General features: G+C 42.8%; 1 protein-coding gene across 5 annotated transcripts in view; it reads right to left on the minus strand.

Moving 5' to 3' along the window:
• Nucleotides 1–1,741: 1,741 nt before the first annotated feature.
• LYN (LYN proto-oncogene, Src family tyrosine kinase) overlaps nt 1,742–21,482 on the minus strand; it is a 117,134-nt gene continuing 97,393 nt past the window's right edge. For all 5 annotated transcript variants that reach the window (XM_041769069.1, XM_041769066.1, XM_041769071.1 and 2 more), the window contains exons 11-13: nt 15,840–15,993; nt 12,806–12,937; nt 1,742–3,951 (exon numbers count right to left, since the gene is read on the minus strand). In XM_041769069.1, the coding sequence (XP_041625003.1) occupies nt 3,749–3,951; nt 12,806–12,937; nt 15,840–15,993 (489 nt within the window). In that variant the 3' untranslated portion in view covers nt 1,742–3,748. The remainder of the gene's footprint in view (nt 3,952–12,805; nt 12,938–15,839; nt 15,994–21,482) is intronic.

Consider the following 21,482-nt stretch of genomic DNA (forward strand, 5'->3'; position numbering starts at 1 on the left):
TTGTGGCATGGTATCCAATCTGAGTGCTGTAAATAAAGCCAGCTTTGATTCTAGAAGTTTTGTGCTAATATTGAACATTGCCCAATCCTGATTATTTCTGACTAATCTTTCCAACAACTTGGAGCTGCAGGCCACCAAGACTGCCCCTATTATTTTAACATGTAAGTGAAACAGCTAAGATCACATGGTGACCATCTTGGGAACCCTGTGAAGCTTTTGGCACTTACTTCTATCTGAAGTATTTAGAGTCATAAGAACACAGGAAATTAAATCAGAAGGCTTTCCTCTTATACATCTGTCATGTTAGAGCTTTCTAGAATAAAACTTTATCAGTTTAATACAACTTCATGTTATAAAACAAAGCATAAATGTTATAAAAGCATTTTATTAAAAAGTTTAGTCCCTGGGCACCTGACTGGCTCAGTCAGTAGAGCATGTGATCTTGATCCCAGGGTCATGAGTTTGAACTCCACATTGGGCATTGAGACCACTTAAAAAAAAAAAAAAAAAGATGGAAAAAAAGGTGCAAGGCTCGTCTTCTCCTAATCTAATAACTTCAGGTAGTCAAAATGTAGGAGATGGAGAGTTGGAATCTCCCTTCAACTCAGCAGAAGTAGAAAACAAAGATGCGCTAAGAGAGATGGGTGGTCTGACCTCATCTGAGAACACAAGAAACTGATTGGCTGTGGAGCGTGGCAGCTATGACCCGAAGGCTGGGGAGCCCAGCTAGGGGCTGAACATGGGCTTTACTTCAGTCCACGTACCAGATGCTGGTGTTTCAGTTCTGACTGCCTTTCAGTGGCCACTGCCCCATGTAGTTTGTTCAGAGCAAAGGGAAACATAAAGGAAAGCCATCGTCACAGGCCAAAATTGGGAATGAGCTTATATTTACATTTTAATACCCTTGATCTATCCCACAGTGTATGTAAATAAATATGGTCCCTTCTTTTAGTGACCTCTTTTACACCTTGGAGAGGGGAAGCAAGGCCCCTGTAGCATCCTATCTTCCCTAGAAGGCCTGGGCAGTCTGCGTTTCCAGTGTGATTCTGACAGAACCCAGGGAGGTCTGCTTGGAGGGGCTATGAAGTGTCCCTTCTACTGAGGACACCCGTGTCAAGCTCATGAGCTTTACCATAGATTCAGTGAGTTTCATGGTCATAAGAAAGGAAAAAGGCAACTTTTCTCCCTTTCCTTCCTTCTCTGCTCCTCCGTCCTTCCTGGGGCAACCAAATCAGCTGAGGAGAGAGAGGGCCGGCCTTCCTTTGAGCAATTAATTTTGAATATGAGTCAAAGCAAAGGAGTGATTCTGAAGCCTGGGCACACCAGTATATCCACTGGGGAAACTTTTTGCACATCCTTCACTGCAGAACAACAAATGCAAGATCTGAGAGGTAGAGGAGTGGGCATTTTGCTTTTCAAGTCCTCCGTAATGATCCAGGATATGATATCAGGCATTCTGCACTCTACTGGAGACCCTAACATTATACAAACATCTATTCAGTCCCTCATTTTGCCTACCAGTCATGAGGAAGCTGGAATCCTACTGGTGAGGGAAGAGACTGAGCTTGGTGCCCATTGAGTATGATGTGGCTCAAGCACATCCTGAGAATGAGTGATGAGGCCTAAGGTGTTGGAGAAAAAAAAAAACGGCTCATGTACTTGATTGAGGGGAAAAATTGAATGTAAAACGGCGAAAGGAAGCAGAATTGTGAGAAGAAAAACAAACTGAAGATAAGCTTAGTAATTTTCTAGAAACTTCTTTTTGCCCTAGAGAATCTTTACAATTTCCTTCCACATAACATGCAGGGCCACATGTGTGATTCTGAAATGAAATGTGAACGGGGGCAGCCCGGGTGGCTCAGCGGTTTAGCGCCACCTTTCAGCCCAGGGTGTGATCCTGGAGACCCGGGATCGAGTCCCACGTCAGGCTCCCCATGGAGCCTGCTTCTCCCTCTGCCTCTCCATCTCTCTGTTTCTCATGAATAAATAAATAAAATCTTTAAAAAGAAAAAAAAAAGAAATGTGAACAGGTGGATGTATGCAGAAGACTGACCCTCTTGCAGCTGTGCAGACATTATACGGTGATAATATTCTATCTTCATGTACATGGCACTTGTAAATCAAGAACTTTAGAATATTTTAGAAAGAACATTTTTTAAAAACACACAGGAAAATAGGTTAAAATTTTGGGAACAGTAGAATATTTTATCCCTTCCCCTAGGAACTCAACACGTAGGCAACACACACAAAATAAAATTCTAATGGTGCCTGCTAAGCCTATTTGAAAACAAATCCTATTTGGCTCCCATACAGGGATATCCAGGCTGTCAGCTCCTGGTTTTCCAATCTGAAAATGCTCAAAGGATGGAGGTAGAACTTGTGCAAGTTCTTTAAATGATGTAACTATATAGAATCCCCTCTCATGCTCCGCCTCCCACAATGGTACTCATTTTTATGCTGATGGTAACTGGAAATGTTAAACACAAGGAAAAAGCTTGAGATGTTATCGGGCCAGGTGTATTAAAATAAAATAAAAAATAGAAATATTAGGTATATACACAAGAGCATAAGTGAAACATGAGGTGATATAGCATTTTCTATTCAAAGCTTACAGTAGAAAAATTTAGTAAACAAAACCTCTCGTATCCCCTGCTACAGGGGCTCTTTTGAACCTCCTCAGTCACTTATTCTCATATCTTTGTATAAATAGTCTCACACATGCTTTACACAATTTAGAAAAGATTGCTGAATCACAAAAATAGACTCAAAGATGGCATTTACTTTTCTCAAGTACAATAGAATTAACATTCCATCATTAAAATAATGTTCAAATCATTGGAAGCAATAAAGAAAATTTTTATAAGGCCCTATCAGGCTCTGCAGAAATTAGAATCTTATTATTCTCCCAAAGTACATTGTCAAAAAAGTCTGTATATAGGAAATTGTGGAATGGAAAAGCTGGACTGTTAAAAATATTCCTTCTTGGGGTAGAGGAGTTCCTGAGGCTCTTCTCCCTTTCCTCAGAGGTCTGGACCAGCCCTGGCCATGGGCAGGGTCTATGTTGGGACACACAGCAGCTCACAGAGGACATTTCTACAGGAAACAGGTCAGAAGAGCATTGCTGCTGCTCTGCTTCATGTCTGGGGGTTCGGAGCAGTCTCCATGGAAGGAAAATGTTTAACAGTCTCAGATTCGAGGGGGAGGGGAAATCGCTAAAATCTGGGAGAGACCATTTTAACCTTCTGACTTCACCTGCAAAATGTAACAGATTGGATTAGTAATTTCTTAATAGATAAGCCAAAGCAGAGAGAAAATGCAAAGAAGGGTCATGATATGCATCTGGTTACTTTACTTTTATAAATGAGTTTAAGTCTGTTACTAGTTGAGAGATTCACTGCAGGAGCCTCTGAACCTCAGAGTCACACACTGAGTTGTAAACAAGAGGCTGGAGTGGGGGATTCTGGACACAACAGGTGTTTTCTTCTCAGAAGGCTGCAGATGTTGGCCTAGCAAAGCAAGACTGCCAGCTGGGAGCAGTCCAAGCGGCAACCAGTGGGCATCAGCCAACGAGAAAGAGAATACTTTTCCACGTCGGGAGTGGTCTTCCTGAGTTACCTAGCCTCACTTTCAGGAAGCAGGGACGGTGGATGATCCTAGTGCGTGAGATACTAGCGCAACCAGTGATTGTCCTGTTTTCTTTTTGAAGGAGGCAGTCGTCCCAGCCAACGGCCAGGAGTCTTCCTGTGTGTTAAGGCTGCTGCTGATACTGCCCTTCTGTGGCAGTGTAGAAATCATCCAGGACACTCTGCAGGTAATCAAACGTCGGCCTCTCTTCTGCTTTCTCCTTCCAGCACATTTTCATGATGTCGTAGAGCTCGTCTGGGCAGTTCTCCATGCGGGGCATCCTGTAGCCCTGCGACAGGGCGGTCATCACATCGGCATTAGTTCTCCCTAAAGCAAAAGAAATGCACCACTGAGAAACCTGAGCAAGGGTCAAGCATTGCAGGGGGTATTTGGCTCCCCACATCCTGCATCCCTTCTTGAAGCAAGCTTTAGAGGTGACGATGGGCTGAACAGTCCCCCGTCCCCCAACGAATACATCCATATGTTGGAGCCTGAGCCCGAGCCTCAGAATATGACTCCCTGGAGAGAGAGGGTTTTTAAAGAGGTAATCAAGTTAAAATGAGGCTTTCAGGGCGGGCCCTAACCCAATCTGACTGATGTCCTTAGAAGAGGAGAGTCAGACATAAAGACCAGAGAGGCTTGTGGGTATCATGTGTGGCATCAAGGAAATGTAATGTAAATTTTAGTAAGAAGGGGATCAAGACAGCATTCAGTTTGCCGGAGTGAAAGCAGGCTAACGTGAAGATGAAGACAGAGCAAGTTTTTTTTTTTTTTTTTTTTTTAATGGCAGGATAATGGACTTGACTGACCCTTAAATGAACTACTCAAACCCAATCTTTTTTTTTTTTTTTTAAGATTTATTTATTTATATATTCAGAGAGAGAGAGAGAGAGAGAGAGGCAGAGACACAGGCAGAGGGAGAAGCAGGCTCCATGCAGGGAGCCCGACGTGGGACTCGATCTGGGGTCTCCAGGATCACACCCTGGGCTGCAGGCGGTGCTAAACCGCTGTGCCACTGGGGCTGCCCTCTCAAACCCAATCTTAATCCCCAATCTCAATTTCTTTTGTTGTATTGTTTCCAGCTTCTACTTGTAATAGGTACACCAAAAAGTCATCTTCATGTATATTATCTCATACCAATATATTTTTTTAAAATCAGCTTTTCCCTGTAAGTTTATTTGAAGAAGTCAAAATCCTTAAATCAGCTAGCCCAATGCATTATGTCCCAATCATTAAATTGTCCCCTACAAAGTCTTCAGTATAGGCCAGCGTTGGCTCATACTGATTCTGCAGTATGCATTTTCTCAACATCCAGTGAGAAAGGTGGGGTGTCCATTATCCCTTCTGAGCCCTGTAAGAGGACTGGTATGGACGGATGGCTTTTAATACAGTCAACTGACTCAGGGTAGTTCAAGAGCTGAAATGTCAATCTTTGATACTAAGAGCAGCTTTAAGGGGAAAAAAAAGAACATTTTCCTCCATGATGAAACTGGGATAGAGCAATATACTCATTTAGCTGTTTAACAGGATCTATCCACGTCTGTATGTTTTGTCTGTTTTGTGGATACCTCATTCTATAGGGAAAAAGGTATTTTATGAGGCCTATTTTCAGTTAGAATATGTCTGACACCTGGCATATGAGAAATGCCACTCATCATAACCAATTTCCTTTCCTTACCACTGGTGATCACTGGGAAGATTCTACAAGACAGCCAGAAGTGAAATGTCTTTTACTAGATTTGAAACAGGCTTCTTTTGAATTTATTCTCTAATCATTGTTTTTCAAATTGTAGGTCACTACCCATTTGAGAGCAACAAATTGATTTTTTTAGGGAGCTACCAGTATTTTTCAATATAAATCATAACAGAATGAAATAGCAAAGATCAGAATGCACTACCCATAATAAAAGTTAGTGTGATTTTGTGAAACTTTTGTTTTATTTGTGAAGTAGGGTTTCTGTTTATTTCTTACCATAGGTCATGACCAGTGACCTTTGAACTCCTCTGCCCTTAACTAACCTTTTTTTTTTCTAAGAACACAGTGACTGAAGGCCCTGCCTGGATTTAAACCCTTGAAAGAAGACATGATTACCTCTGCCTTGGAAGAGTCCTTGGTTTTAGAAATGGAAATTTCCAAGCAAATTTATAAATGCTAAGATCTCTTGAAAGTTGTTTACATGATGAATTAATTTTGCTCAAGTCTTCTGAAACACTATCTTCAGATATTTTTGTAACTAGAATGTTCTAATGGAAAGACTTCACTTTATTCTCATTGCTTGAAGCCAAGAGACTGATTTGCAGCACTTTCTTCATTTGGGGTTCTCGTCTCCAGAAATTATGTGGTTTCAGCATTGCTCTGGCTCTTGTCACTGACCCTGCTCACTTGGATAAATTTTAGATGAAATCTCCAGTATTTGCTTCTACATGGGCATCGCGGGGGAGAAGCTCTGGGATCCTGGTAGGATGACTAACATCCAGAATGATAGGCAATAACAGCTGGACGGCCAGCTTGTTAGGAATATCTCTTTCACTTTCTGCTTGGAGAACCCCCAGCTGAATAAAAGATCAGAATGTACCTATAGAAGAGATTTTTTCCAGGCCCACCCTCCCTGCATGACCTTGCCCCACTGAAGATTTTTCCTTCCTCATTCTCCTGTTTTACTAACTCTGAAGGACACTCCGTGATGTGGATAAAGGCCAGGTGTGCTCCATCCTGCCTGGGGGAATTTGACTTGGTAAGAGGAAGAGAGAAAAATCTGAACGCAGGAGTAAATTAACAAGCAAAAGAAGGCTATTTAATAACAAGTCTTTTTTTTTTTTAATGACAAGTCTTAAATGGAAGAAAGAGAGGGGGAGGGAGACCTCAACCAGACCCTAAGTTTAGACCTGATCCTTGGTCATTGCTCAGTTCAAGAAAGCAAACATCCATTGGCCAGTGATGGTAAAAGCAAATAGTTTTATATTCCATCCTTCATTCTCCCACAAGCATTTCCTGAGTGCTTACCACGGGACATGAGCTAGCACTAAGCTCTGAGAGACGCAAAGATGATTAAGACAGAGTCCTGTCCTCAAATGGCTCACAGCCCAATGGAGGAGAGAGCCTCTGGAGAGGGGAGGCGGGTGGGGAGCAGGAAGTGAGATCTGGAGTGGGGAGGAATTAGCAGAGGCTATACGTTGGCGAAGGAGAAAAATTCAGTACAGAAGAGAATAGAAAAGAAATACAGAGTTAGCAACTCTCTCTCCTCTGAATGGGAGACCCAGCTCCAGAAACCGTAACAGTTTGGAGACCAGGGGCCCTCCTGTGCATGTGAGCAAGGAAGCTGTGGCTGCCATGCGACCATAGTCTCCCACCCCCTAATAATTCTAAAAGGGTGATTTTTTTTTACATTTTTAAAATTGAAATTCAATTTGCCAACAGACAGTATAACACCCAGTGCTCAACCCATCGAGTGCCCTCTTCATTGCCCATCACCCAGTTACCCCATCCCTCCACCCACCTCCCCTTCCACAACCCTTTGTTTGTTTCCCAGAGTTAAGGTTTGTCTCCCTCTCTAATTTTTCCCAGTCAGTTCCCTTCCTTTAAAAACGGTGATTTTTTTGTTGTCGTTTGGAGCACTGCCTGTGATCAAAGTAAGTGTTTAGAGCAGATGAGTTCCCTGACTCCAATTTACATGTGTTATTAAGATGCTAGATAGGTCTGGTAAGAAACAGCCAGAAAAGACATGAGGCTTCAGAAAACTTTGTCATGTTCAAACCTTTTTCTTTGTAAGAGCAAAGCAAAACAAAACCTCAACCACAAAGATCCTCTCCATTTTCTTTAGGAAGTTCATATAGAAACATTATTACATTTGCTTTTAAGCTAGTGAAGTAAGAATCTTTTCCCCTACCTCTTTTTTCCCCCTTTAATTCATCCTAAAACAAAAAGAGAATAAGAAACAGAAACTTAAACTCCATCTTTGATGAAACCAGAAGACATCTGTCACTCAGAGGCAGAAGTGGGCCGAGCCAAGAGGAGGAATGTGAAACCGAAGTGCCTACAAGAGAAGGACACCAGTAACAGGCAGGGTGTTTCACCCTAGCATGCCCTGGGAAGGGTCCACATGGAGTCGCTGCACATCCAAAAGATGGGAAACATTGATGGCTGCAGACAGACTGTACCTAGAGCCTGTCGGGCAGGTGCTCCAGGTTAATGCCAGGGAAACTGAGGAAGACAAGCTCCATGCTTAGGAATGCCAGTCCAGTGGAGGTGGAGTCAAATGTGGGATAGAAGATCAGGAATGAGGAGTAAGGCTGAAGATGAGAAAACGAGACCCTTCGGACACATGCCACAAGCTGAATGAATCCTGAGGACACAACCTTCAGTGACATAAGCCAGACACCAAAGGGTAAATAATATTTGATTCCACTTACAGGAGTTATCTGGGGTTGTCAAGTTCATAGAGACAGAAAGTAAAATAGAGGTTAGAAGGGGCTGGAGGGTAGGGGAATGGGGAGTTATTGATTAATGGTTATAGTTTAAGTTTGGGATGACGAAAAAGTCATGGAAATGAAGTCACCATGAAGTCATGGTGATGGTTACGTGATAATGTGAATATACTTACCCTTACTGAATCATACACTTGAATGTGATTAACATGGTTAAAATTTATCCTATTTTACCCCAGTAAAAAAATACAATGACAACAATGAAAGACACTGATACCTCCTCCCCCACAGTGCACCTCCAGAATGCTGATAGCCAGGCTGGTTCCCCCACTGGCAGGACCTAGAAGATTCTCTTCTGAGGAAACTAGATGGTCCCAGAGAATAGACATAAAGATGCAATCCAGGAGGGAACTAACAAGGATGATCACCATAGATCCTCGTTCCCATAAGCATCTCATCAAAGGAAGAGTGACAAGATAAGCCTTCAAGCAGAAGGCCAATAGAGTGACAGAAACAGAAAAGCAGACATGAGACTCAGAGTCTTCCACCTACCACCATATGACTTAGAAAGAGGACAGAAAATGGACAGGAGGAAATTTTCAAGGAAGCTATACATGAAAACTTCCCAGAATTCATGGCTACAAGCTTCCAAATAGGACAAAATAAGAGCCCAGCCTAACATAGCAATGACCAATGAAATTTCAGGGATAAAGAGAGATCCTGAGTTCTTCCACAGAAGAAACAAGTTCCAAGACACAGGACAGGATTCAGAAGCCATCCACTTTGGCCAAGCCATGGAAGAAGCCACAACAAGTGGAGGAATTTATAATTTTAGGTGAAAGGTTCAGGTACTAGCATTCATAACATAAACAAATTTGATAATAGTACTTACTTAGCAATTAAATTTTATCTAGGTAATGGGTTTCTTAAGAAAAAGTCCTATTTGGGAAAAGTCCTAAGTGTGAATTAGAAGCAGAATATTAACTCTGATGCCTCAAAATTTCATGAGGACCAACTCCGAAGTCATGTACAGCAACATCATGATAAACTGTCTACGAATCCAGTGCTCACTCATCAATGAGAACAAGCAAATTTATAAATGCTAAGGAGAAGGCTTGGAGAAAAGGATTCCTCATAGCTTGGAGCCTAGGGGGGCTAAAAATGTTAAAACAACAGAAACATGTTGAAATGGACTAACAGTAGTCGAAGACAAAAGGTTTGGGGGATTGGCCCAAAATACAACTGATGAGTACAAGGCCTTTTTCTAAAAAGAGTGTTAAGAAAAAGACTTTTACTGAATTACATTTGGTGTGCACAGAAGTTCGTGATCTTAGATGTGTCCGCTCAATGAATCTATTTCAACACAGACACTGCAAAGAGAAAATGACACTCCTACCTCCTACTGCCCTGCATTTAGCATCTGACTACTAGAATTTTGATAAGTAGCTTCTGCTGGCAAAATTGTATATTTTACTCTCTCATTCCCAGAAGTTTGTTCTCTGTTGGTGATATCAGTTTTGGCACCCAGCCAACACGTGTATTTGGTACACCTCTAATCATATCTCCGGATGTTTCTAGAATGTCTCTGTCCAATTCACCAGAAATTGATAACAATGGTTCCAATGGGGACAAGGAGAAGGACAGTTGGCTGGAGATGAGGAACAAAAGGCACACCACTTCCACCTATACTTCTTTGTATCTTTTGAATTTAGAACCATGTGGCTGTACTCTTACTTAATGATAAAGAAAACAGGGAAAACTTCTTACTTAAGAGATAATAGTATGAGTATAATATTTTTAATTCTGAGCAATGAATATGAGAATATAACAAAAATTCCTGAAAGTCAATGCCTTTGAAGAGCATGAGGCCAGGGAGGCAATTTTTCATTAGAAGTCTTTTTGTACCACCTGATTTTTTGGATGCACCATATATCACTTAAACAACTGAAATATTTAATGAAGACATAATTTTTAAAAATGAGAAAAGAAATGGAAACTTCAGAAGCTTATCAAAAATAATTTTTTTTAAAGATTTTATTTATTTAAAAATAAAATTAATATAACCTACCATTTCATTGCCCAAGGATAGTGGGCAATGTGTCTGCCCAAGGATAGTTAACATTTTGGCATATTTCATCTTTAGCTTTTTATTTCTTTTAAAAAACATGTTTTCACTTTATATCTGACTTCCTTAGTTTTTCTTTGTTTTGTCTCCTCCTTTCTCTTATTCCCATTATTTTGCAAAGCTAGGTGTAGTCTCTACAAGGATAGTGAGCAATGTGTCCGCCCAAGGATAGTTAACATTTTGGCATATTTCATCTTTAGCTTTTTATTTCTTTTAAAAAACATGTTTTCACTTTATATCTGACTTCCTTAGTTTTTCTTTGTTTTGTCTCCTCCTTTCTCTTATTCCCATTATTTTGCAAAGCTAGGTGTAGTCTCTACAAGGATAGTGGGCAATGTGTCCGCCCAAGGATAGTTAACATTTTGGCATATTTCATCTTTAGCTTTTTATTTCTTTTAAAAAACATGTTTTCACTTTATATCTGACTTCCTTAGTTTTTCTTTGTTTTGTCTCCTCCTTTCTCTTATTCCCATTATTTTGCAAAGCTAGGTGTAGTCTCTAAACTGCTTAAGAAAAAAAAAACCCAAAGCTTAATGTATCTAGCACTCTTCTGGGTAAAGAAAATATGCCCGATAACTCAATTATCGGGGCGGTCTCTCCGACAAGCAGTTTCATAGCCGTGATGGAAATGGTCTGTGTTGGCAACATTCACTGATTTCTGTGCTACCTGTGTGAATCAAGTCCTCTGATATTTACATCAATAAGATTGTTCAGTTCTGTTCACGACTCCTAAAGCTAGAGGCTCTCATGATGTACAACTCTTGCGACTGGACTACCTCAACCATCCAGAGCTCCTGACAGTATCTTGTATCTTCTGTCCTTACAGGGGACAGGCTACCTGGGAAGTGGATCAGTCAGTACTTTTTGGTTGGCCGTACTGTATTTTTTAATTAATTAATTAATACCATTTTTCTACTGCTTTTTTAAAAGATTTTTTTTACCCTAAATATTTATTTTAAAATCCTGGACATTGAGTGTAGTGGATGAAAACAAGGGTTTTGGGAGGCCTCGGGTTCAGAAGCAGCTCTGCCGGGAGCTAGTAATTCAGTTCCGGGCAAAAGGCTCCTTCTCTGAGCCTTATGGGCATCGTCTGTGTGTCATTATGGAGCCTGTCAAACATATCACATATCATTTTATGAAGTTAAATGTTTATTTGATCAGATATCAGATTATATGCATAATCTGAAGATACAGAATTTCTCTGTAAATAGATGTAGATTATAAAGATACGTGATGTCAGATATCAGGATTGATCAAGAAAATATTTCTTTTTCCCTGTTTTACAGTAATGTTTCCATTCATTTCAGCATCTAGAGCAGAGTGGCAGTCAGAATATGGAATTTTGGCACAAGGGGGATTTCATGGCACAGTCAGCCCACTGTGTAGGCACCCCCCGAAGGCTCTCCCCTCCCCACTGGCCTCTGGGTCCCTGATTTCTCTATGGTTCATCCCTAGACAGCACTGAGGGAGATCAGGAGCACGAAGGCCACATTGCTGCTCTGTCCCCAAGTTTTTCTCATCCACAGCATGGTGTCTATCAAGATGTTAAATGGCTTAAACCCGCGATTCATTCATCTAGCAAATACCAACACCCAAACCACTGGGCGTCAGGATCCCATATGGTGGCTGTTACTCTGTGGGATGCTCAGCCCTCCTAGACAGCCCTGTGGCTCCCTCTTCCAATCTGCTGCTACAAAGGTCATAGTGTCAAACCAGCATCCATCCTCCTCCTCCTCCGCGCTCATCTTTCAATCATAGTGCACCTGCGCCATCTGACCGTTGTTGTCTATCTGACTTTAACCAGTCTCTTCCTAGAATATTAGTTCTCAAAGGCAGGAGCTCTCACTGCTGCATCTGGGCATCTCGAGGCCAGCACTCTCAGGTATTTTTCAAATGAAGGAATGATTTAAACATTAAAGATTTAATCTTAAATTCATCATACCCATTGATTTTGTACAAAGCCAAACATTAATAACACTAATGTAAAAAGCCTAACAACTACTGTGAAGGCTTTGGGAGAAATGCTTCTTGCATATTCGGGCACAGATCCTGGGAAGAGGGGGTTTCTGGCACAGTCTGACTCCAAGGGCTTTGGGTGTTAGGACTCTAGAGACACTGAATGGATGTCCTTGCATTGGGGAAGTTATGGATTGGAATGACCTTTCACTAATAAACAGAGGTGGTTATTTCCCGAAGAGGCAGAGGTTCCAAAATACTTTATACAAATCTCCGCTTCAAAACTAACCAGAAAGCACTGTAAACTCTCATTTCTGTGTCTGTTTCCTCCTCTACCAGGTGTTCTGCTTAGGAGGAGCACCATGTCTCACCTTCTAATCCATTGTCCCATCTGCAATACCTGTGGGGGTGTTGGGCCCCTTCTCAGCACCAAGTGATGGAATCCATTGGTGGGGGGGGGGGGCACGGGGAAGAATCCACATTCAATCGAATAAGAAGGCAGAGAAATGTCTAAGCATTTTTAGAACTCCCACCGAAGACAGTCATCTAGAACAAAGTGCTTATTCTTAGCCTTTGGAGATGGGTTTATTTTTTATGCCTCCTATAAAAGCCATGTGGCTTTTTTTTTTTCTCCCATACAGACCACTGGAACGGAAACAAGTAAGTGAATGATACCTGGGTAAGGAATCTTCCCATAGGTGACGATTTCATACAGGAGAATGCCAAAGGACCACACATCAGACTTAATGGTGAAACATCCAAAGTTGATTGCTTCTGGAGCTGTCCACTTAATGGGGAATTTGGCACCTACAGGAGAACACATGTCTTACTTGGGCCTCTGAGATGAAACAAAAAGGTCAAGGGCATGTGGCCTTCATACTTTCCTCTTTTGGGGAAAATTTTAATTATTTCCTTTGAGTAACTAATGAATACACATAGTGCAAAACAGAGACGGTACACATGTTATACTGAAAATAGGTGCCTCCCTCCCTGTTTCCCTTTTGGGCATTCCCCTTGCGAGTAGCCAAGTTTCTTTTCTTTTCTTTCTTTTTTTAATTAATTAATTCATTAATTAATTTGAGACAGAGAGAGGGAGAGCATGAGTAGCAAGGGAGGAAGAGGAAGAAGCAGACTCCCCACTGATCAGGGAGCCCAATGCAGGACTCCATCCCAAGACCTTGGGATCATGACCTGAGCTGAAGGCAGAAGCTTAACCAACTGGGCCACCCAGGTGCCCCAAGAAGCAAAGTTTCTCGTGCATCCATAACTAACTTACTTTAAACAAAAGAACCTGACACAGAATGTAAAGGCATTTGTTTTTAGTTTATATATTTGTCCCTCAACAGCAGCCTCTAAAGCATAAATCTTCAGTGTTCAAATGTTCTCAATGAACCCATACTATGTTATATGGAATATAAATGTCTCTTGATGTGTATATTCTTGTGGACAAATCTCTGTGCGCCCATACCAATAGGGATTTTAGATACTACTCCAAATGTTAAGGTCTCCTGCTTTCATTTGCTCAGCTCAAACATTACTACCTCTAGGAACTGGGGAGCATAATGATCTGCCCAGAAAGAGATATTAATGACACTAGGATTCTTGTGGGGAGCTGGTGAGGCCTAACCTGGCTTGTGGGGGGCGGGAATCTTGTGGGGGCACCTTGAAGAGAGTAGGGACTCAGGCACAGAATGTTGTCCCTATATCCTGGAAAAGGTTAGGGGGTTCCACCAACCATTTTTAAAAACTTTAAACATGTCTGCTTTTATTAGGTCTTCGCTTTGGAATTTCTTGTGGTGTCAGACCCAAATCGGAAATCCAAACAAGATCGGTAAAGATAGCAGAAAGCCTCATAGAACAGTAGGTATGGTGCAGGGCATGCACTATTGCACATTCTGGGGATTAAACCCTGCATGGCTGGGCAGCGGCAGGGGGCAGGGTAGGGCCAGGTGGCTCCAGTAGGGACCCCAGTTGTGTGTGGGGGTGGTCAGTCCCACACAGTGCACCCGGTTTGAATCCTGGTTCTAATGCTTCCAATGTGGCATGACCCTGGCAAGCCTTTGGGTTTTCTTGGCACCTTCTTCTATAAAATGAGGAAACAGAACCTCCATAAGGTTGGTGCCAGAGTTAACTGGGTTAAGCTGCATGCTTGGCATAGGGTAGATATCAATAAGAGCTAAATATTACTGTTGCTCTGAAATGGCTACTATTTAATTCTAGAATCTAAGCTCTCTGCACTAAGCCACCTGTCCCACACAGCAATAGTTGTTTTTGCGAGGCACCGGTCTTGTTCAATTCAACAAAACCAATGGAACATGTTGTAGCTGGCAAACTCTGAGGCTACATCTCCTGAGTTTGATTCTTGGTTCTCCCACTTACTATGGGAATTTGGAAGCTGCTGAACCTCTCTGTGGCATCACCTATAAGGTGGGAATGATAATAATAAGAACAACAAAATAGAGCTTATTACATAGGATTGTTGTAAACATAAATGAGACAACGTATGAAGAGCACTTAGAGAGGTGCCTGGGTGGCTTAGTCAGTTAAGCATCCGATTCTTGGTTTGGGCTCAAGTCATGATCTCAAGGTCCTGGGATCAAGCTCTGTGTTAGGCTCCACACTTAGTGGGGAGTCTGCTTGAGGATATTCTCTCTGTTTCCCTCCCCTCTGCCCTTCCCCCTTGTTTGCACTCTCTCCCTCTCTCTCTAAAAAATAAGCAAATAAGAAAAGCACTCAGAATGGCGCCCACTATACTCTCTACATAAATACTCTCTACATTTTAGTTATTATTTTTCACCCCCTTTCCTCAAACTGTTGAGGACAAATTATCACCCACCTAAGAGGATGCAATCTCGAGGCAGAAGGAGAACTGCCTGAAACATGATGGGCACAAGAAATACTAAATAAATCAAAACGATGTTCTGAATCTGCCGTCTTTATAAATCTACTGGACATCTTCCAGAAAGAACATGCACATGTTTAAAGGAAAATAACACGTGTTTAATAATTTTTAGGAATGTCAAGAGAGTGCTTGGCTCTGCAAAAACATTCACTCAACTTTCATGAGTGAGACTATCAGGAGCCTTAGATCCTAAGCAACATGGATGAGTCTCCAATGTTAAGGGCGAGTGCAGCCCCAGACAGGGTCCAGCCACAGAGCCACACATAGCAACTGAGAGTCTTATACTTTTCCATGCGTTTTAAATTATGTGTATAATATGGAATGCGGTTAAATAAAAGAGTGCATTACATTTACTTCTCTGTGTTGACAATTTCCAAGTTTTAATTTGCAATGAAAAGGCCAGCACAGGCTCCAGAGTTATCATTACAAACGTCTTCTCTACAGTTAGGAACAGTGGACTTCATTGTTTGGGTAGAAAGCTTTAATATACAATATAAACAAAGCGTTTTGAACTTGCCCAGTCTCTTTGTGTTTTCCTGTGCTTAACTGAAATACAAATGACAACATCTGTCAACTTTATAAACAGTATGTGGAGTTAATCAGGAGAGTAATTTTTAAAAACAAACATTAGAACATACCCACAAATAGCAACTACGGTACCTTGTGAACACTTTATTAAATGAGTTCTTTTTTTAAATGATGACTATTCTAGTTGCTTCGTGAACCATTCTCCCTCCCCCACCCCGAAAAACCAGACAAAAACAAAACTCAATAACAAAACACGTAAAGATCGTGAAGACAGCATACCTTCCCTTGCTGTGTATTCGTTATCTTCGATGACTCGAGCAAGACCAAAATCTGCAATTTTGCACATGAGTGACTCAGAAACCAGAACGTTTGCTGCTCGTAGATCTCGGTGGATGTAGTTCTTTCTCTCGATGTATGCCATTCCCTCTGCAATCTGAAAACACAAAGAGGCTCTCATTTTCAATTTATGGTATCTGAAAGGACCATCAAGGAAAACTGAAAACCTTTCAAGATCCTGAAATCTTTCGTGTATATTATTCTGATCATTCAAGTTTTAAAAGCAGCAGGTACATGACAATCAGTATTTCGAGTCCTTTCTAAAAGAACCGCCCTCACCGCAAATCTCCAATGACAGGGGTTACAGTCTCAGTGTGATTTTTAACAGAGCTGCCTGTCTTGACATTTTCTAACGTGTGGGGAATCTTTTTAAGACCCTACCAAAAAAAAAAAAAAAAAAAGACCCTACCAAATTCTTGCACATGGATTCACAGATGTCACGATCCCAGTGTTTCAAGTGAGGCACTGGAGCTAGAGAAAGTGACACACTACCACAAATAAATGACTGGGGTATCGAGAACAGGATGTCCTTGGGCAGCAGCATCCTTGCTGTCAAGTTAATCACCAGCCCACAGAACTGGTTCTCCAAGTTCTCCGGCCTCAGTCCTGTTCCCGGATGAAGAGAGATCCACCCTGACCACAAAGCACGATGATGACGGCAGGAAAGAATCCAAGATTAAAAACAAAACCATAAAGTAGGGGCGGTGAATCTACTACTCATTGCTTGCTAGAAAATTGGGTTTTTAGGGAAATCAAAATGAGATGTTTGGGGAAAACATTACCAAATATTATAAAGATAAGGCTCTGGAAGGAAGGAACAAATCAAGGATGGATATAAGGAAGGAAGAAAGGAAGGAACTACTAACTGTATCTGGTGAGCAGTTACAAGGACAGCTCTAATTAGGATTATGTCACATAGGAATGAATGTGTTCTTGTAGATTCTATCTCGAAATCCAGAAGTCTCAGCTTGGAGGACCTGACTTTCCCCACTCACCCAGCTCAAACCCCCTTTCAGCGAGGCCACGCTGCTTCACAGAGGCAGAGCTCCTTATTGCTGGCTATGCTTCACCTTGACCCTCACCTGGACCACCTTTCCTCCCTTCTCTTGGCCAATCCGAGGTTTACCAGGCTTCCTTGAACTGCTCCCGGAAGACCTCTCCTCACCCTGTGCCCACCCTCCACGGTCAGTTTGTACAAAAACTATCTGCACCTACTGATCATAGCTCAGTCTTTATTTTTATGCTGTTTCATGCACTTATTGTTGTTTTGCCTGCCAGACAGTAAACACCTCCAAGCCAGAAGCCACACCTTGTTCCTTTCTTCTGTCTTTATGTGTATCTATCAGAACCCCCCACCTTGTCACCAAACCTTCTCAGAAAGGCTTTAGGAAATGCACTGGGTTTTCAACACTACCAGAATAGTGTGTTGCCAGCACACTGCTGCAGGAATTTGGCAGATCATGTGTTTGTGGCCACAAAAAGTCTGGCGTCTAATAATTAGCACACACTAGGGCAGTTTTGAACAGAGAAAATCATACATTAGAAGGAACAAAAAAGGTCTGATCTTTTTCTTTTGTAGAAATGGCAATCAAATACTGCATGGCTTTTCCAAGCAAGAGTATTGTGTGTCGCCCCGGAGCAGGGCAGGTCAAGTGCAGAAGACCCAGCCTACATGGCCCTGCTTGGGGCATGTTGGAGTCAGGTCCCTGCCTGGCTGGCCTGGCCAGCCTCAGCTCCGCGACTGTCTGGGCTATCGTGTCCCTCGACAGGAATACTTTAGTCCTCTGTGCAAGCCCTACCAGGTCACTTCCTGCTTAAAACTAGCCTCAGGGGTGCCTGGGTGGCTCAGTCGGTGTAGTGTCTGCCTTTGGCTGAGGTCATGATCCTGGAGTCCGGGTTGGAGCCCCATATCAGGCTCCCTGCTCAGTGCAGAGTCTGCTTTGCACTTCCCTTCTGCTTGTCCCCTCTACTTATGCTCTCTCTCTAGAAATAAATAAATAAAATAAAATATTTTTAAAAAACACACACAAAATAAATTCGTCTCAAGACAATGTCTGAACTCAACACTGCCACAGAGGCCCTGTATGACCTAACCCCTGCTCAGCCCTCATGCCTCTTCACTGTGACCAGCTCCTGTCCTGAAGCCTGGTTCCAGAGCTTCCTCTGCTTGCCGTGGAACATTTACTCTAGGCCCTTTGGCCCGGCAACTTATTCTGAAGGCCTCAGTGGAGACGTCACATCCTCTAAGGAGCCTTATGTGACTCCCACCCGTGAATGTGAATGTGGGTGGTCCCAGAGCTCCCTCGTCTGTTTACCTATGGTCCCCGCAGGAATGTCAATCCTTTGGGGCAGGTGTAGGGTTGTGCACATGGCTGTCCTTGGGCCTTCAGGTCACATTCCAATAGCTACATACAAACTGCTCAGGAACCCCAGAGCCGAAGTTGGCTGCGATGTCAACCTGAGCCTACACTGGAAGTTGGCAGTAGCCCTCAGGAACCTGCCCTGGACACCCCACTAGGGACTGGACCGCTGACAGAGCCTCTAGGATGTGGCGCCAACTATCCACATCTCTCTCATTCTTGCTGGTAGATTTTAATGACCTATATGTTATTTTATTTTAAAAGATCAGTTAACTGTCATTCCCCTTAGAACTCTGATGAGGCTGAAAGGACATTTCTTTCCCAGAGTCACACCACAGGTTAGTGCAATGGTTTGGAAATAAACTTAATGTCCCTTCTGTGCATTTAGCAGTTAAATTAAGTCCTAGACCCTATGCTAGTATTTCTTAACTCTGGCTGCATCTCTGGGGATCTTTAAATACCGCCCTACCTAGGCCTCCCCCTCAACCAATTATTATTATTTTTTAAAATTTTTATTTGAGAGAGAGCACAGAGGGAAAGTGAGAGGGAGAAGCAGACTCCCTGCTGAGCAGAGAGCCAGATGCAGGGCTCGATCCTGGGACCTTGAGATCAGGACCCAAGCTGAAGGCAGACAGCCAACAGAATGAGCCACCCAGGTGCCCCGCCCTCAACCAATTAAACCTGAATCTATAAGAATGAGGCCTCCACAGGTGATTCCAACATGCAGTCCGGGTGGAGGACCGCCCTAGGCCCTTGTGACTCTAAGTGTGTCCTTTGGCCCTGGAGCAGCTTCAACATCATGTCGGCGCTTGGGAGAAGTGTGGCATTTTGGATTCTGACCTTGATTTATTCATTCAGAATCGGAATTTCAACAAGATTTCTGGGTGATGGGCATGAACATTAAAGTGTCAGAAGCACTGCACTAGATCATCCACTTTTAAGCTTAAACTATTTTAGGATTCCAAGTTCTACATAGGGGGCACCTGGGTGGCTCAGTCAGTTAAGCCTCTGCCTTCGGCTCAGGTCATGATCCTTGGGTCCTGGGATTGAGCCCCACCTTGGGCTCCCTGCTTGGTGGAGAGTCTGTTTCTCCCTGTTCCCGCCACCCCCCCCCCCCCGCCCATGTTATTTCTCTCTCTCTTTCAAATAAATAAAATCTTAAAAAAAAAAAAGTTCTACATACATTGGAATGAGTTCTTGGTCTCAACACATACCTACAACCTCACAAGTGGATTGCTGTCCTCACAATGCTTGGGAAAGGAAGCTACTATATAACTCAGCTCAAGCAACAGAAGGAGCAATACGTGCATGGCCGGCAATAGAGAGCCTAGGTCAGGAGGGAGGCGTCATGTAGGAGCAGGCTAAGGTCCAGGGCCAGATGACAAGGGGCTGGGAATGCCTTGGCTGAAGACCTCATTAACCAACAGCTTGAAATATGTGTCATGAGCTTCTGTTTTTCCTGTCACTCAGGGAGAGTATCCTTCAGCCTCACAGCTTGGGGATAAAGGCCTATCTCCTTCTATCTCATGGTTCTGGGGCTGTGCCATGACTTAGAGGGCTTGGGAAACTGATCTGATCTTCATGGTTTAAATCATACGAAGAGTCCTCTTCATCCTGGACCACAGCAGCCTCATAACACCAGGCCTGGTGATGTACAAACACATTGAGTCTGTAAACTTCCTGCTTAGGCCAACGAAGTAATTAACCATGTCTCTCATGTTCAGGTGCTGGTTCTTAACTCTGCATGAGAGAGTCTACTGGAAATTTGAAATAAAAAGCGCCCCCATTACCTAAACTGAGAACAATCATGTAAGAAGATAATGTTAGCAATGTTTTCCTACTCCTGGTTTAAAGCTCACTAATTTACGTTTAGATGTGCTTTGCATTTCTCATGTTCTTCAGCTCAGATAGCATGGCGAATGTACATTTCTTGGTTCCTCTTTTTGTACCTTCAGTGGAAATATATGATGATGACATTTCTCCCTATGGGTTGTGTGTGTGTATGTGTGTGTTGTGTTCTGCTGTCCTGGGAGGGCTGAGAGGATTATTAAGTAAGATAGTGACCCTAAGCCAGTAACCCACATGGGCTCTGGTGAAGTTCCAGGCATCTAGAACCTGGTAAAAGTTCTAGGCACAGGGGTGATATTAAAAACACTGTTTCCCAAGTTATAGGACTGTCTTATCTTGCTAAATGCTAAAGAAGCAGACTTCCAGTCCCATGCAATGCAAGTTTTTCAGAGACGCCTTTTGAATGTGCTGTCAGAAGAAAAGAAATTGGTCATCCGGTGTCTGCCAATCAGCTTTCAAACACGGGGGAAACGAAGGGGCTAAACATAACATGTGCAACCGTAGACAGAAGGCATGATCGAATGATCTGACCACCAATATGCTGGCCTGCCTCCTTTGCTGCTGATGTGATATAGGAAGTGCTTACCCTCCGTGGCCCACAAGTTAGAAGGTGTCATGCCTTCCAGGTGGAGGTGACCCAGTGGTCTTGGCTGGTGAGAGAGCTGGATCAGGGGTGGATTGCAGACCTTCATCGGCATGTCAGAGGGCTCTTGCAGGCATATTCTACATGGTAGTGTTGCCGGCGTGTGCCTATTTTATGGTATATTCATATCTACAGGTATGATTTTACATACCCCCACATGCACACACACGAATACATACAAGCATATGGCAAGTTTTCAGAATGCCAGCATTTTGTAAAGCATTACAGCCTCTGCTCCCTCTGCTCATCATTTTCCACTATGCACATACACGTATACACACATAGATGCACATGTGCACACTTATGATACACAAAGTGGGGACGGAACACAAAATCTAGAGTCCTAATTACTTTGCAGATACATTATTTCCCCAGGGTACAAGGTCAGAAATCAGACCAAAGTTGTCAGAAGCATTTGGACTGAGCTAACTCATTTAAATTCCTTCTCCAATATTAATGTTTAGATAGAAAGTCTGTGTTTCTTTTCCCAAAATGAGGAGTAAACACTGCAGGCAGCTCAGCAGACCCTTTTCACACACCCCTGCCTGGGTTACTCTGAGGAAGGCAAAATGACTCCTGCTCTCTGAGTGATCCACAGCTTCCACTATCAAATAAATTTACTGAGAAGTAAGTTGCCAGGGGGTCAACTGGGCGGGGGGTCTCAGTACAGTTCTGCTTGGGGCAGGAAATACCTAAGGCCACAGCCCCTTGGTAAATGATCAGTGGGCTTATTTT

This window comes from Vulpes lagopus, chromosome 9 (genome assembly GCF_018345385.1).
Source record: "Vulpes lagopus strain Blue_001 chromosome 9, ASM1834538v1, whole genome shotgun sequence".
NCBI classification, from domain to species: Eukaryota; Metazoa; Chordata; class Mammalia; order Carnivora; family Canidae; genus Vulpes; species Vulpes lagopus.